Source organism: Echinops telfairi, unplaced genomic scaffold, assembly GCF_000313985.2.
Source record: "Echinops telfairi isolate 266 unplaced genomic scaffold, ASM31398v2 ScPeMD7_7467;HRSCAF=8505_1, whole genome shotgun sequence".
Classification (NCBI taxonomy): Eukaryota; Metazoa; Chordata; class Mammalia; order Afrosoricida; family Tenrecidae; genus Echinops; species Echinops telfairi.
Window position 1 is genome coordinate 30,162,681 of NW_022111368.1, and position 13,724 is coordinate 30,176,404.

Genomic DNA, 13,724 nt, shown 5'->3' on the forward strand with positions numbered 1-13,724 from the left:
CAGGTCTGCTGGGGCCAGAACTAGGTTCTTTATTATAATCCGTAAAAATGTGCACGAGGCTTTACACGTAGTTTATGAATTTGTTTCTCAAGTTCTAACAGTGTGGGGGAGGGGTGGCACAGGGGCGAAATGAAGAAGGAAATAGAATCACTTAACACGCTGCACATTCTCCATGAGATAAACCATTTCCACAGAAGCTCAGGGGTCCCTCGCTAGTGCTACAACCATTCCTTCCGTCAGCAAATGTGCACGTCGTACTTATGACAGACAGCCATTGTTCTGAATGCTGGAAAGACAGCAGCAGTATGGAACCTCTTCCCTCGTGGAGCGAACGCCTCCCTGCCGGGAGATAGATGTTAGGAGGGAAGAGCTAGAGAGAGAAGCAAGCAAGCAAGGTAAGGAGCGCGGAGGCTTCTGCAGGAGGAAGGCTGCAGCTTTAATGAGGGTGGCGAACGCAGTCTCCAGAAGAAGATGAGTTTCAAGTAAAAGTCTGAAGAGATGACAGGGACCGGTGACTCTCCTGCGGGTAAAGCCGACAGGGCCAATGTCCTTGGGTGAGAGGGGCCAGCTGGGTCTGAGGCACACTAAGGATGGAAGTATGGTTACAGGAGAACAGTAGAGTATGCACATGCAAGCACAGTATGACAGAAGGTCAGAGAGGACATGAGATCATGCAAGGCCTTCTTGGTCTCGGAGCAGCCTTTAGCATTTACTCTGAGTGACATGGGGATTTTGACCAAGTAGTGATATCACCTGACTTGTAGTCTAAATAAACCCCTTTGTTGTTGTGTTGAAGATTCACCGTAGCAAAGAAAGGGGCAATCAAGGCAAACGGGTCGGAGACTACAGCAATCATCTTGGTGAGAAATGAGGAGACTTGGTCTAGGAAAATAACAGTGAAAATGATAAGACCACATTTGGGCCATCTAATTGTGTATGTAAAATCAATAGGATTGGCTGTAAGAGAAGAGAGAGCAGTGGCATTATGCACAGATGAGAGGATGAAAGAGCCATTCAATTGTAGAACACTGTTCTGATTCTCCTGGAAGCCAGATTTCTGGGTTCATGTAGTTGGGGTAACTCACAGAGGCCATCTGCCCTTAGGTGTCCTTTGGAACCTTGATGAAAGTGGTCCTTTAAAGTAGCTTCATGCTGAACAATAGCTTCATGAGAGAAGCTTACAGGAGGCACCTGGACTGAGACGTTAAATTCCTTGGAAAGGCGGGCCAGTTTTGAGAAGCAGGAACGCCAGGGTCTGTCTAGTGGCTGTTTGGGGATGTATGACATGACAGTCCAGAGGACTGCTCACTAACCTACCACACGCTTTGATAAATTAACATAAGAAAGACCGACCCTGGTTCACTGTGCCCTCTTCAGAGTGTCTTCCAGACAGGTTTGGGTGATGCTGCCCAATTCAAATAGTATCTACTCACAACCAATATTTTCTGTTACACTATTTTTTGATGTTTCTCTTCTCAGAGAAATTTAGGGTCTTGACAACTGAGATGAGGAAGCCTGTAGGGAAGTGGTTCTCAACCTTCCTAATCCCGCGACCCTTTAATACAGATCCTCATGTTGTGGTGACCCCCCCCCCAACTATAACATTATTTTCATTGCTACTTCATCACTATAATTTTGCTACTGTTATGAATCGGGTGACCCCTGGGAAAGGGTTGTATGATGCCCAAAGGGGTCATGACCCACAGGTTGAGAACCGCTGCTACAGGGAAACATGGTTGCAGAGAAAGAACAGTTTTGTTCTAGACAATCCATTTTGAGGTTTCTCTTAGATACCTAACTGGATGTTTAGTAGGCATCTGGAAATATGATTCCATAGGAGGAGTAAAGCCTTAGGCTAGTAACAGAGACTAAATCGTATTCCAAAGTCATGGACTGAGATCACCCAGATCTTAACATACATACAGCAGAGATGACCTGAGCTCTGGGGCGCTCCAATGTCACGAGAGAGAGAAAAGGCACCAGCTTACAAAGATACAGAGGAGCAGCGGTGGTGCGGGAGGACACCAAGCTGAAGAGGAGGTCCTGGAATCAACCAAAGACAAGTGTCAAGGAGAAGAGCGTGATCAGCTGTGTCACACGGCAGTGAAGGTCCAGGGATGATGCTGTTGTGTGCTCTGACACAGCCATCCTGTAGCATAGAGCAGATGTGCCCCCAGAGTGTTTCTCGGGCTTTAATGTTGACGACAGTGAATTGGTAGCCTTTGCTCCATTCACAGAGGCTCCAGGTGTGTTTGAGACATCAGCATTTTGGTTTGCAGTCCCACGCTCAACCCGGGAAGCACTGCCATTGAATCAATTGACTTGAGAGTAGACACAGGCTGCAGAGATGGACTGCAAAGTGACTCCCACTAGGATAACTACAGAGAATCTCAACTTCCTTCCACTGGCTTTGTCTATAGCGCCCCATAGCCTTCCAAGACAATTGAAAGGAAGGGGCACTGAATCTGTTTGGGGTATAAACTCCAACTGATTTGCTGCTTGTGATTAACATTCATTGCCCAGGGAATTGATATTGCAATTGGGCTTGTTTTGTTTTTCAGTTAAAAGTGGAAGGAAAAGCGGGGAGGCAGTGACTGGCTTTCAGAGGGTGTTAGAGGGTTCTTACTCTTTGGTTAGAAGTCCTGGATGTTAAAAAAAAAAAAAAAGAAGAAGTCCTGGATGATGCCCAGGGTGATGTGACTTAGCTGCCAACTGAAAGACTGGATGTTTGAGTCCACTCAGAGGGACATCCAGATGCCTGGTGATGTATTTCAACGAAATCAGCCATTAAAAACCCAGTGGAACACAATGCTATTATGACACATGAGGTCCCCACGATGCGTGGCTGACTCAACGATCATTGGTTCCGTCCTTAGGTTTGACAGCGTATGTTTGTTATATCTCCTATTTCAAGCCAAGTAATCGTTTGCATCTACTAAACCAAAGCATTGGCATCATATGCCCTGTGGAGCTGCCTGAATTCTCTATCAGCTCCTGCAGAGGCAATTTTAGGAAAGGCACTTTTATCTATGAAGTTTTCCTGCAGTCAGGTGGCCTCAAAACTAAGCAAGGAGGGAGCTGGCAAAGGTGTTCAGGACACTTGTTAAACCTAAGAGGGGGGTCAAATGTCCCTGCTGCAATAAGTGGGGAAATACATTGCTTCTGCTCAGGCTGACCTTAATTTCAGGTGGAAAGAGTAAAGTGCAAAAACAAAAACAGTAATTTCCGGTGAGTGCTTTCTATTCCTGTCAAGTATTTTTATGACTCAGATACAACCAGTCAGCTAAGAGTCAGAAGTCTCATCCAGCTGAAGTTCAAAGCTGAATCACGCATAACATGGTGTCATTGACTGGAAACGAGAGGCTCGGTTTGTTTTCTGAGCTGTACACCAGTCAGTATACTGCACCAGAAGTCTTCTTGTTTAGAAACCAGAGAAAAACAGCAGATGAGGAGGCTGAGTTTGGGGACCATTTCTTTTGTCCCAGAACATCAGTTAGCAAAAATGGCCTAGTGAAGGAATCAGTTCTGACTGCAATCGCTGTTAAAAGCAATTCCATTTTCATTCTCTCTCACTGAATACTGACAAAATAGGGGGCATCACTTTAGAAAGTCAAATCATCAGTCCACCTATGATATCCTTGTATCTTTGGTTGGTTTATGGATGGCCCAGGAAGATCATCACTCTCTCAAAGAATGATATCCACCTACCTTTTCTCAGGAGTCCTGGGTGGTGCAAATGGTTAGTGAGGTGCTTAATCCTACCAGAGCAAAAGTTGATGTGTCAAACCCATCCAGAGTCATCTCTCAGTCGGTTTCCGAATGGTCGGAAACCTGAAAAGCCTGTTGAGAGTCCCACTCTGCACACTTGCCATCTCTTTGAGTTGGCATTGATTCTGTGGCCAGTAACCACAGCAACACTTGTTGGAGTAGCTGCTCTAGGGTAGACATGATGTAATAGAATCTAGACCCATTATGAAGCCCTGGTAGTGTAACGGTTATGTGTTAGGCTGCTGCCCATGAGGTCAGCAGTTTGAAAGCACCAGCCGCTCCTCAGGAGAGAGAGGGGGCTTTCTCCTCCTGTAAAGATTTACAGTCTCAGAAACACCAAGGGGCAGTTCTACCCTGTCCTATAGTCACTTTGAATCAGAATGAACGTTTTGTGTTAAATACGTTACAGCACCTATTCCTGGAAGTGCCTTAGAAGGTATAATTACTTGCTTTCACAATAATGCAGCACAACGAGCAATCACAAAATGTCAGTGTGATTGACTGACAATAAGCATAGAGTGCTTAGATTTCTGGGGTTATCTGGCAGGTGAGGTTCCAGAAAGAGAGGGCTAGATGGTTCAAATGATCGTCACTGGCTCATTCACAAATCTGAGCTCAGCTGGGACTGCAGGGAGAGTCAGTTTTATTCCATATGCTTCTCTAGCTCACATCTCCAGCTCTAAAAACTCACTCTAATTTTCAGCACCCTAAATCATTGACTTCTCCCATGTAAACTGTAGCCAAGCAAAATCAGAAGCCCTTCTTGCTAACATCTTGTCGTTAAAAATTAAGTCACCTAGTGCTTGAAATTCCACCACAAGAAAGTTCCTGTAACAAAAATTAAAATATACCTGGGAGATAATATAATCTGCAGCCTCCTGCAATACTTCTCTTCTCCTATCACATCTATAGGAATTGCCTCTCATTGATGGTTTTCAATCTGCCAAAATTCACAATGTCATGAGGTACAACCTCATAGCGTATACCTCCTTGCACTGTACTTAACGTACTTGTGACTTCCCATGAGGCTCACTCTCTTTGATAGAGAAAGTCATGCTTTCTCCAGCTTTTGAGCTGTCCGGTATAAGACACCATGTAAGGATTGGACAAAAAGATAGTCAGGAACAGTTTGGCGAATGGAAAAAAAATGTTGTAAAATGTGTAACAGATTTCAGCAGAAGTTCCAGTCTATGAGAGAGTAGATGGAAAGGCCTGATCATTTACTTCTGAAAATCAGCTAATGAAAATGCCTGGGGCACAATGATCCAATCAATAATCGACATGGGTGTAGGGCAAGACCTGGCAGCTCTGTTCCAGTGTGCATGGGGTGGTCCTGTGTCAGGGGCCAGCGCAACAGCTAACAATTACACCCTGCAACCAAGGCCCTCACGTCTTACACATACAATGCTGGAAGCGAACAGGAGAGGGGATGAGCAAAAGAGGAGTCAAAGACTAGTCCCCAACTTGACAATACCTGCCTGTGTCAGCCATTCCCCACGCTCTTTAAATAGAATCTATTTTTTCCAGGTGATACATGCCATGCGCTATCATGATTTTAAACATGTAAAGAACAAAATCAAAGTCAACTGTGATCAGACCACTTTGTGATACTATCTCTAAACTTTAATACTAATGCATTCACTTCAGGAATAAATTTTGTGGCATAGTTAAAACCATGCTAGATATATGAACTCTTATTCATTTTATAAACCTTAATATTATTGCCATAGTATTTTCTAATGGTGGTGGAGGTGCTTTGCAAATATCGCTTATTTTTACATAAAATGTTCTTCATATTTTAGGTTATTACCTGAAGATAGTACAATTCTTTATTCGAAGGTAAAATGACTGGTTCAAAGAACATGAATATTTTGAAGGCTCCTGATTGGCATCCATACAATACTTTAAAAAGTCCTACCACAGCACACTTTCCTCATTTTGTTAGCTGTCTTTCTTAATACGGAGAAATCATTGTCAAATATTATAACGTTTAATAGTCTTTACTGAATTGATTGGTAATGTTTTAACTTGCTATTTAAGTTTGCGTATATTGGATCCTCCAGAGATTGTATGTATTTTCAGATACCATCATTCGATCATGTGACTGGCTTATCCATACGTTAGCCTTGAATCTATTGAAATATCTATCAATACATATATATCAGTTGATTTTAAGAAGCTTTATTTTACGCACTCTGCATTTGCATTCATTTTTACTTGTACAGAAGTCATATCTATATGTCATTTAACAAGTCAGGATACTAAAAGTGTCTGCTAAGTTCAAAGCAGCAGCCCTGTGCCTCAATCTCTCCCTCGGGTCTCAGGTATCACTGGCAACTACATTTACATTTTTTAGCTGTTTCTTCTGTGCTGACCTACTTTCAAAAATATTATTCTGACCTGAACACTTGTTACCTTCCTAGTTCCTGAAGAAATCTTTTGTGCTAACCTCATATTAGAGATGAAGATTTCGGGGGTGGGGTATATGCCACCAACACATACAAATACCAAGACACAGACATACACGTGTCCTCTCCCTCTAATGATGATCGAAGCAGCATGGGTGGCAGAGTGGGTTCCGTGTTGGGCTGCTAACCACAATGTCAGTAATTCGAAACCACCAGCCAGTCCTTGAGAGAAAGATGAGACTTTCTACTCCCGGAAAGAGAGAGAGTCTTAAAAACCCCACAAGAGCAGTTCTGCTCTGCCTACAGGGTCACTATGAGTCAGCATCGACTCGATGGCAGTGAGTTTGGGCTTTTCAATTGTGGTAAAAGCACACTTTTTGATATTTAGTGGGGAGTCCGTGTTTCTAAATTTAATGTGGAATTCTGGATTAGATTACAGAACAGAAAATTGTTCCCACATTTGAGCCCACTGTTGCAGCTACTGTATCAATCCATCTTTTTGAGGGCCTTTCTCTGCCTGGCTACTTTACCAAGCATGATGTCCTTCTCCAGGGGCTAGTCTCTCCTCACAACCTGTGCAAAGTATGTAACAACAATTCTCTCTAACCTTGCCTTGAGGGAGCTGTGGTAGTTACATAAACTGTTGTCAATTTGAGACTTGAGAGTGAAGAGGTGGAGTTTAGCCTGTCAACCATGTCACAGCTTGATGACCTCATTTAGGGGTGCTAAGGAGTTAACTAGCTCACTGGAGGTGGGATACTCACTCGTTTCCTGTGAGACATTACTGATGACAAGTCTGATGCTGATGCAGCCAGAGCTCTGGAACCAGAGTAGCCATATGGAGACCCCTGTGAGTGCTGAGATGCTCACAATGCCACTGATCCACAAGACTTTGCACCCGCTGGCCTGTGATCTTCCTGCATTCAGCATCATTGCATGTGCTATGTGAGTCTGAAGAGGAATTTATAGATTGGTATTGGATATATGGGAAAATATCGGACTTATGAACTTGATCTGGACTGGGTTGGGATGTTTTCTCAATATTCAATTTCTCTTGTATACAAAGCTTATACTTATACACATATGAGCCTCCCTGTCTTTGTTTTCCTAGTCTACCCAGGCTAACACAGGAGTAGTCTGGCTGCATTTGTTCCAAGAGAGATCTGGTGGTTCTTTTAGCAATATGTGGTATTTTCAATATTCTTCTCCAGCAGGTTCTCATGGCAATTTTATATACAAATGAAATGAAGCATTTCCTGGCATGGTGCCATTTTCACAATCTGATTGTTACCTATTGTTGCAGCTATTGGTTGAACCATATCATGGAGGGTTTTCCTTGCTTTCACAAACTCTCTATCAAGCCTGATGGCCTTTTCTAGAATTGGTATTTCCTGATGTATGTCCTAAGTAAGAAAGACAGAGTTTTGACACACTTGCTTCTTAGATCCTTGAATACCTTAGAGAGAGCTAGCTTCCCGGGGACTGGACTTTCTGCTCCCATCATCAGTTACACAGTCTTGGAAACGCACAGGGGTCACTGTGAGTCAGCATTGACTCCATGGTGGTGAGTTTGGGGTTTTTTTGACCAAGGGACGATAAAAAATGAAATGGCTTCCAGCTAACATGTACTTAGCCCAGTTCAGTTACATATATTAACATTCTTGATTTTTGTACATTTTCATTTCTAATCTGTTATCTATGATCTCTCTGTATATCCATGTGCCAGCAGTCCACTATGATAATCATGTAGTTTTAAGCCATGTTTTAATATTTGGCATGTGAAAAACAATAGATTCCACGAAGTGTTTGGTAAGGATCTGCTCTGAATCAAATGTTATCTTATATAATCCTCCCCCCAAAACATGCAAGGTTATTATTTCTTTATTTTTGAGGCTGAGGTCCCTAAAGGTTAATAAACTTTCTCAAGACCACAAGGTCATTCTGTGGCTGTCAGCTCCCAGGATGTTCTTTTGACTTTAGACCCATGCCCTTTCATCCATCATTTTGTCAAAACTTCCTACATAATCTTGCATCTTATTTTTCCCTATCAACTTAGCATAATGTTGCCCGTGTGTTTTACTTGAATGAATACTGAGGCTGATCAAGTATACCCCTTTCCCATCTGCTCTCTGCCAGAGAGACTAGGGCATTTGGTGATTCGATGATAGAAGTGTGGCCATCCATGAAAGAGACCCAGGTTTGATTAGTTCCCCATGAATTTAAAAATTTGATGTGGGGGTGATTGTACACTTCTCCTTGATATGATTGAATGATTGGACTATTGAATTGTATGATATGTAAATTACTTGCCAATAAAACTGTTGGGAAAAAATAAAGAATAGGAAAACAAACAAAAAAGTAGGCTCTACTTGCCCGTTAATGAAGGCTGTGTGTGTGTGTGTGTGTGTGTGTGTGTGTGTAATATTGCACAGTCTTCAGTGGAGCTTTCAGCCTAAAGCAGACCAGGACAAAAAATCTGAGATTCTACTTCTGAAAATCAGCCAGTGAAGACTTTAAGGAGGGTAATTATCTGATACATAATAGGACCTGACAGGAGAATTCTCTTCCAGAGGACCCTTAACTGTTTACATAAAAGGCACTCCAGATAGGTGGGGAAAAGCACTCAATTGTTAACCTAAAGGTTGGCAGCTTAAGCCCACCCAGAAGTGATGCAGAAGAAAGCCCTGGTGATCTGCTTCTCTTAAGATTACAGCAAATAAATCCCTATAGAGAAATCCTACTCACCAATCATAGGGCTGCCATGAGTCTGAATCAGTTCAATGGCAACTAACAACAACCAGACAGTACGTAGTTCCACCAAGAGATGCTAAAAATGCCTTGCATTCTTTCATACCTACGCCTCTTTCTAAGGAACCCTGGTGGTGCGGGAGTTATGTGTTGGCCTATTAACTGCGGTGTCAGCAGTTCAAAACCACCAACTGCTCCACAGGAAAAACATGAAGCTTTCTACTCCCATAAACAGTTACAATCTCAGAAACCCATAATGGCAGTTCTACCCTTTCCTATAAGGTTGTTATGAGTAGATCGGCTTGAGGGGAGTGAGGGTTTATTTGTTTGATTCAGGGTGGGGGGAATCACGTCCATGTCTCCTCCCTGGAAGGATCATTTCCTCAAAATTCTGACCCTCCAACCTACACCATACGTTTCCCCCACCCACTGCATTGCTCATATTGTTTTCCCCACATTGAACACTGGAAAATTAACCCCTGGTTTATTCTCCCACTTCCTCGTTTTCTTTTTTTTTTGTTCCAGAAACTTTAATACTCGTGACAATAAAGTTCTCTAAAACATGCCGCCCGCAGCACACCGCATGGGATGGGCTAGCTGTCACTGGCACCCCATCACACACCTCCTGCTGGCACTGACAGAAAACCGTCTGTCTGGACAAGCACAGCTGGGGCCTGGGGCAGGGGGTTGAGGATGGGGACATTCCTTCCTGAGTAAGGCTAGACCCTGGGAGGGTGGGAGCCGGGCCCACCAGGAGCTGACCGGCTAGGGTGGCTCTCCACCCAGACCCTGGCCTGTCCTTGTCTGGGGGACCTTGAAACAGGAGCATGTGGTGCAGGGGGCTTGGCCAGAGGAGGAGAGGTCCTGTCAGCCCACACCTGGCCAGGCTCTCTCGCTCTGGATCATGGGGCCTGGTGCACCCTGGCTACACCTCGTGGGCTGTCTCTGGAAAGAAGATCTCCCGGCACCACCGCACGGTGTCCTTCCGAGAGACCACGCTGTGTCCGACGGTCCGGGGGTCGGCGTAGATCTCAAAGTCGTTCCCACCAGGACTGGTCTCGTTCCCAAAGAAGTGGATGGTGTCGAAGCTGTCCTGGTCCAGGGTGTCCAGGCAGAAACGCTTGTCCCAGCCCTCGGGGAAGACGTCAAAGCTGATCATGCCGCCTTGAGTGAACCGTAGGCCTTTGCCAGCAAACTCGGTTTTCAGGGCTTCCACAAACTTCCCCCGGATCTTCTCCTTCTTGTCCAGCTCTGAGAACTCGATTCGCTCCTCCAGGGTGCAGCTCCGGCCGATGGGGGAGACGTTCAGCATGCCATTCCGGAACTCGATGAAGGTTCCCCGTTTCTTGGGCAGCCTGAGCAGGGCCATGTAGCTGAGGCAGAAGTTGATTAAGTCCTGCAGCAGCTCCTCCCCCAGGTGGTTCTGGATAGTCTGCTTGGAGAGCAGCTGTCCATGCTTATACTGCACCGTCCCGTTCTCAGCAAACACGTAGTCAAACTTCTCGATGACTTCATCCCCTTCACCCAGCTGCTCAGCGATCTTGGAGTAGTCAGAGCCGCCCACCACACCGATCTGCACTCGGCTACGCAGCTTCTGCAGGAAGGTGGCCACCTCCGGGTCGATTTTCTGACGAGCCGGCGTGAGCGTTCCGTCCACGTCAAACAGGCAAAGGACGCGCTCCTTCTTGCGGGCGCCCTCCGTGGTGACCGCCATGGCTGCAGCTTTGCGTGTCTGGGGCGAAGTCCACTTCCTCGTTTTCAAAGCACCTCTTTCTCTAAAGCCCAATTCAAGTTTCAGATTATCTCCATTATCCTAATCAGTAGTAGTCACCTTCCAGTCTGAACTTATTGTCTATTGCTTTCTGATGTCAGGAACCTTCCTGTTAGTATGTGTTTACTATGAAAATCATTTCCATATCTCATGACTTACTGGCAACTCTGTTGTCTGAGGAGGGCAAGCTGATAGGCTGAGGATGGAAAGGACCAAGTGGACACAGCCTCTTTAAAGGATGCTGCCAACCTAAGTCTGATTCTAGCCAGCATGTATCCCTAGATATCTGTGGCTCCCAGGAATTCATAAAATAAACATCAAGGGTCTATTCCATGCCATGCACTAAACCACAGGTGAGAAAGGAAACAAGCATCCTGCCTTCACTGTGTTTATAATCTAGTGAAAGAAAAAGAGCAGTAAAAAGTAAGAAATTCATGATTAAAAGTGTGTTCTGGACTCACATCTCAGAATGATCTTTCTGAGTCAGGAGAGTGCAGAGGAAAGGTTACTTATTGGGAACAATTTTAACCACCACCAGTACCACCACCAGGGAACTTATGACCATGTTTGAAGACGTTATTCATTGCTCCATCTTGGGAAACAAAGGGATTCTGGCATCGAATGGATAGATTAGAATGCTTCCAAACATACACTCAACAAAGAATTGTGCAACCTCAAATATCAATAGTGCCAAGTTTGAGAACCCAGATCTAGCGCCGGGGCAATGAATCTCGGGTCATCAAGGCTCTTGCTGAAAGGGATGGAGTTGAGGGCTGAGCTCGAGTTAGAAGAGGAATGGCAGCAAACCAACAAAACAATGCTTAGGATCTAGACTGGAGAACCAGTTAGATGAATAGGCCAAAAGCAATGGTCGATCGTGTATCCATGCTAACACGGTCTCATAAAACTATGACTCAGAGGACCTGATCAGGGCACTTGGTTCCCAGAGTTATCTCAGGGGCAAAACCAAACCAAACCACACAAGAACAACCAGCCTACTCTGACTCATTATGACCCCCACATGCGTCAGAGTAGAACTGCACTCCACAGAGTTTTCAGTGACCGAATTTTCAGGCGTGGATTATTATGCTCTTCTACTCTGAGTGGACTTGACCACCAAACTTTTAGTGAGAATCTGTGTTAGACCAGGTTGACTAGCGAAACAAATCCAGAGGCTCATATGTGTGTAAGAGAGTGCAATTGTATATTGATAAAACACCCCAACACAGTCCAGATCAAGTCCATACGTTTGATATTAAGCCATAAGTCCAATACTAGTTCATAAATCTTTCTTCAGACTCGCACAGTCCCACACAATGATGCAAAATGCAGGAAGATCACAGGCTGGTGGGTGCAAAGTCTTGTGGATCCCATGGCTGTGGAAGCATCTCAGTGCTGGAGGGGCGGGTCTCCGCATGGTTCTTCCAGCTCTCTGAGTGTGACTCTTCAACGGGAAGGTGGAGCAGAGAGAGGGGCTCCTCGCAGGTCTCAGCAAGTCTCTGTGTGGCTTGTCAACAAGAAGATGAAAGTATACAGAGAGAGGAAGTTCCCAGAATCCTCACGAGAAGGCCACGCCCACTAGGAGGCTTCATCAGGCTGTGACCTGATTGGCATGCTAGACTCTACCCCTACACTTATCAAGTTGATGAAATTATGTACCTACCATAGAATCTAAATGTATTACCCATTTGTACCACCTAGCCCTCCCCCCCAAAAAACAACAAAAACAACCCCCCTAAGTCAATTCCAATTCATAATGACTCAACCTAGTATCTCCAAGATGATAAATCTTTATGGAGCAGACAGCTTTAATTTTCTCCCAAGAAGTTGTTGGTAGGTTTGAACCACAGGCTTACAATGAGCCAACCAATATTTAACTCACAGCACCCAAAGGACCCTTTTTATCAGGGAAGGGCTATCTAATATGCCATCAGAACAGTCATGGACTCTGGATGAACCAATAGGTAGTCACTGCTATTGTTGTGTGAATCAGGAGAATACTGTAAAATACTAAACTCACTGCCATTGAGTCAGTTCTGACTCATAGTAACTCCATAGGACAGGGCAGAAGTGCCCGTGTGGGTTTCTGAGACTGTCACTGTTTATGGGAGTAGAAAGCCTGTCTTTCTTCTGAGGAGAAAGATGTTTTCCAGCCGCTGCCCCTGCCGGTCATCTTTCAGTGTGTAACCACTACCCTATGAGTGATCCTCTCTGGGGAGGAGACAGTAGGCTGAAAAACACACGTCAGTATTTCATGTATGCCTTAAGAACAGAGACACATTCTTATGCATATTTACAACTTCCATAATGCTTAACTGGTATCCTATAGATGTTCAATAAGTGACTATTGGTTGATTCATTGATTGATGATGTCCTTAATTGGTCAGGCCATTTATATCCATCTATGCTCAGATGAGCGAGGACAGCTTGGACACCTTCCAATGTATTAAGGAATTAAATCTGCCAGTGGGGACCCTGCAATCATATTACCAACAGCCTTGGCTTCATCTCTGTATTTAAATAAAAATAAAACAAGCACACGCCAGCCTGCTGGAGAGCAAGTAGCATAATCTGCTTACTTAAGGCCAGGTCCCTCTGAGACATGAAAGCAATAGATAGTTTTCAGTGATGAATTGGAGAACAGCTTCATTTTGCTCACTCCACCTAGTCAAAGCCGCCTGCAAGCCTCTGGAGAAATTAATGTGACTTAATTTGAATTAGCAGGTAATTTCAAATTAGCTAATTTACATATTCAGCTGCTACTTCCTCCCATCTTAGTCTATCTTTTCTGTCTAACCTGCTTGGATCTTTCTCAACAACACATTTTGATCCTGGTTCTGGTGTTAAACAATTGAAGCTAAATATTCTAGGACATGAAATAAAAGCAGAAACCAGCGGACATAAATCATGTCCTTACCCTACACCAGTGTCAAACTAGCCCCTTTCCCTTAGAGTCTTGATTTCTGCTTGCTTTCTAATTTGTTATGTCGAGTTAAGGAACAAGTCGTTCCCTCCCCCCAGGGAGTTGT

The 13,724-nt window shown here is 44.4% G+C and overlaps 1 protein-coding gene across 1 annotated transcript; it reads right to left on the reverse strand.

The window, feature by feature from the left end:
• Positions 1 to 9,466: 9,466 nt before the first annotated feature.
• On the reverse strand, positions 9,467 to 10,639 carry LOC101651358 (phosphomannomutase 1). The gene has a single exon (XM_013005135.2). It carries the CDS (start codon positions 10,636 to 10,638, stop codon positions 9,850 to 9,852), a length of 789 nt encoding a protein of 262 aa, XP_012860589.1. The 5' UTR covers position 10,639; the 3' UTR covers positions 9,467 to 9,849.
• Positions 10,640 to 13,724: the final 3,085 nt, after the last annotated feature.

Coding starts and splice junctions, on each gene's coding strand:
- LOC101651358 (XM_013005135.2), bottom strand. CDS start 10,638: ATGGCGGTCACCACGGAGGGCGCCCGCAAGAAGGAGCGCGTCCTTTGC.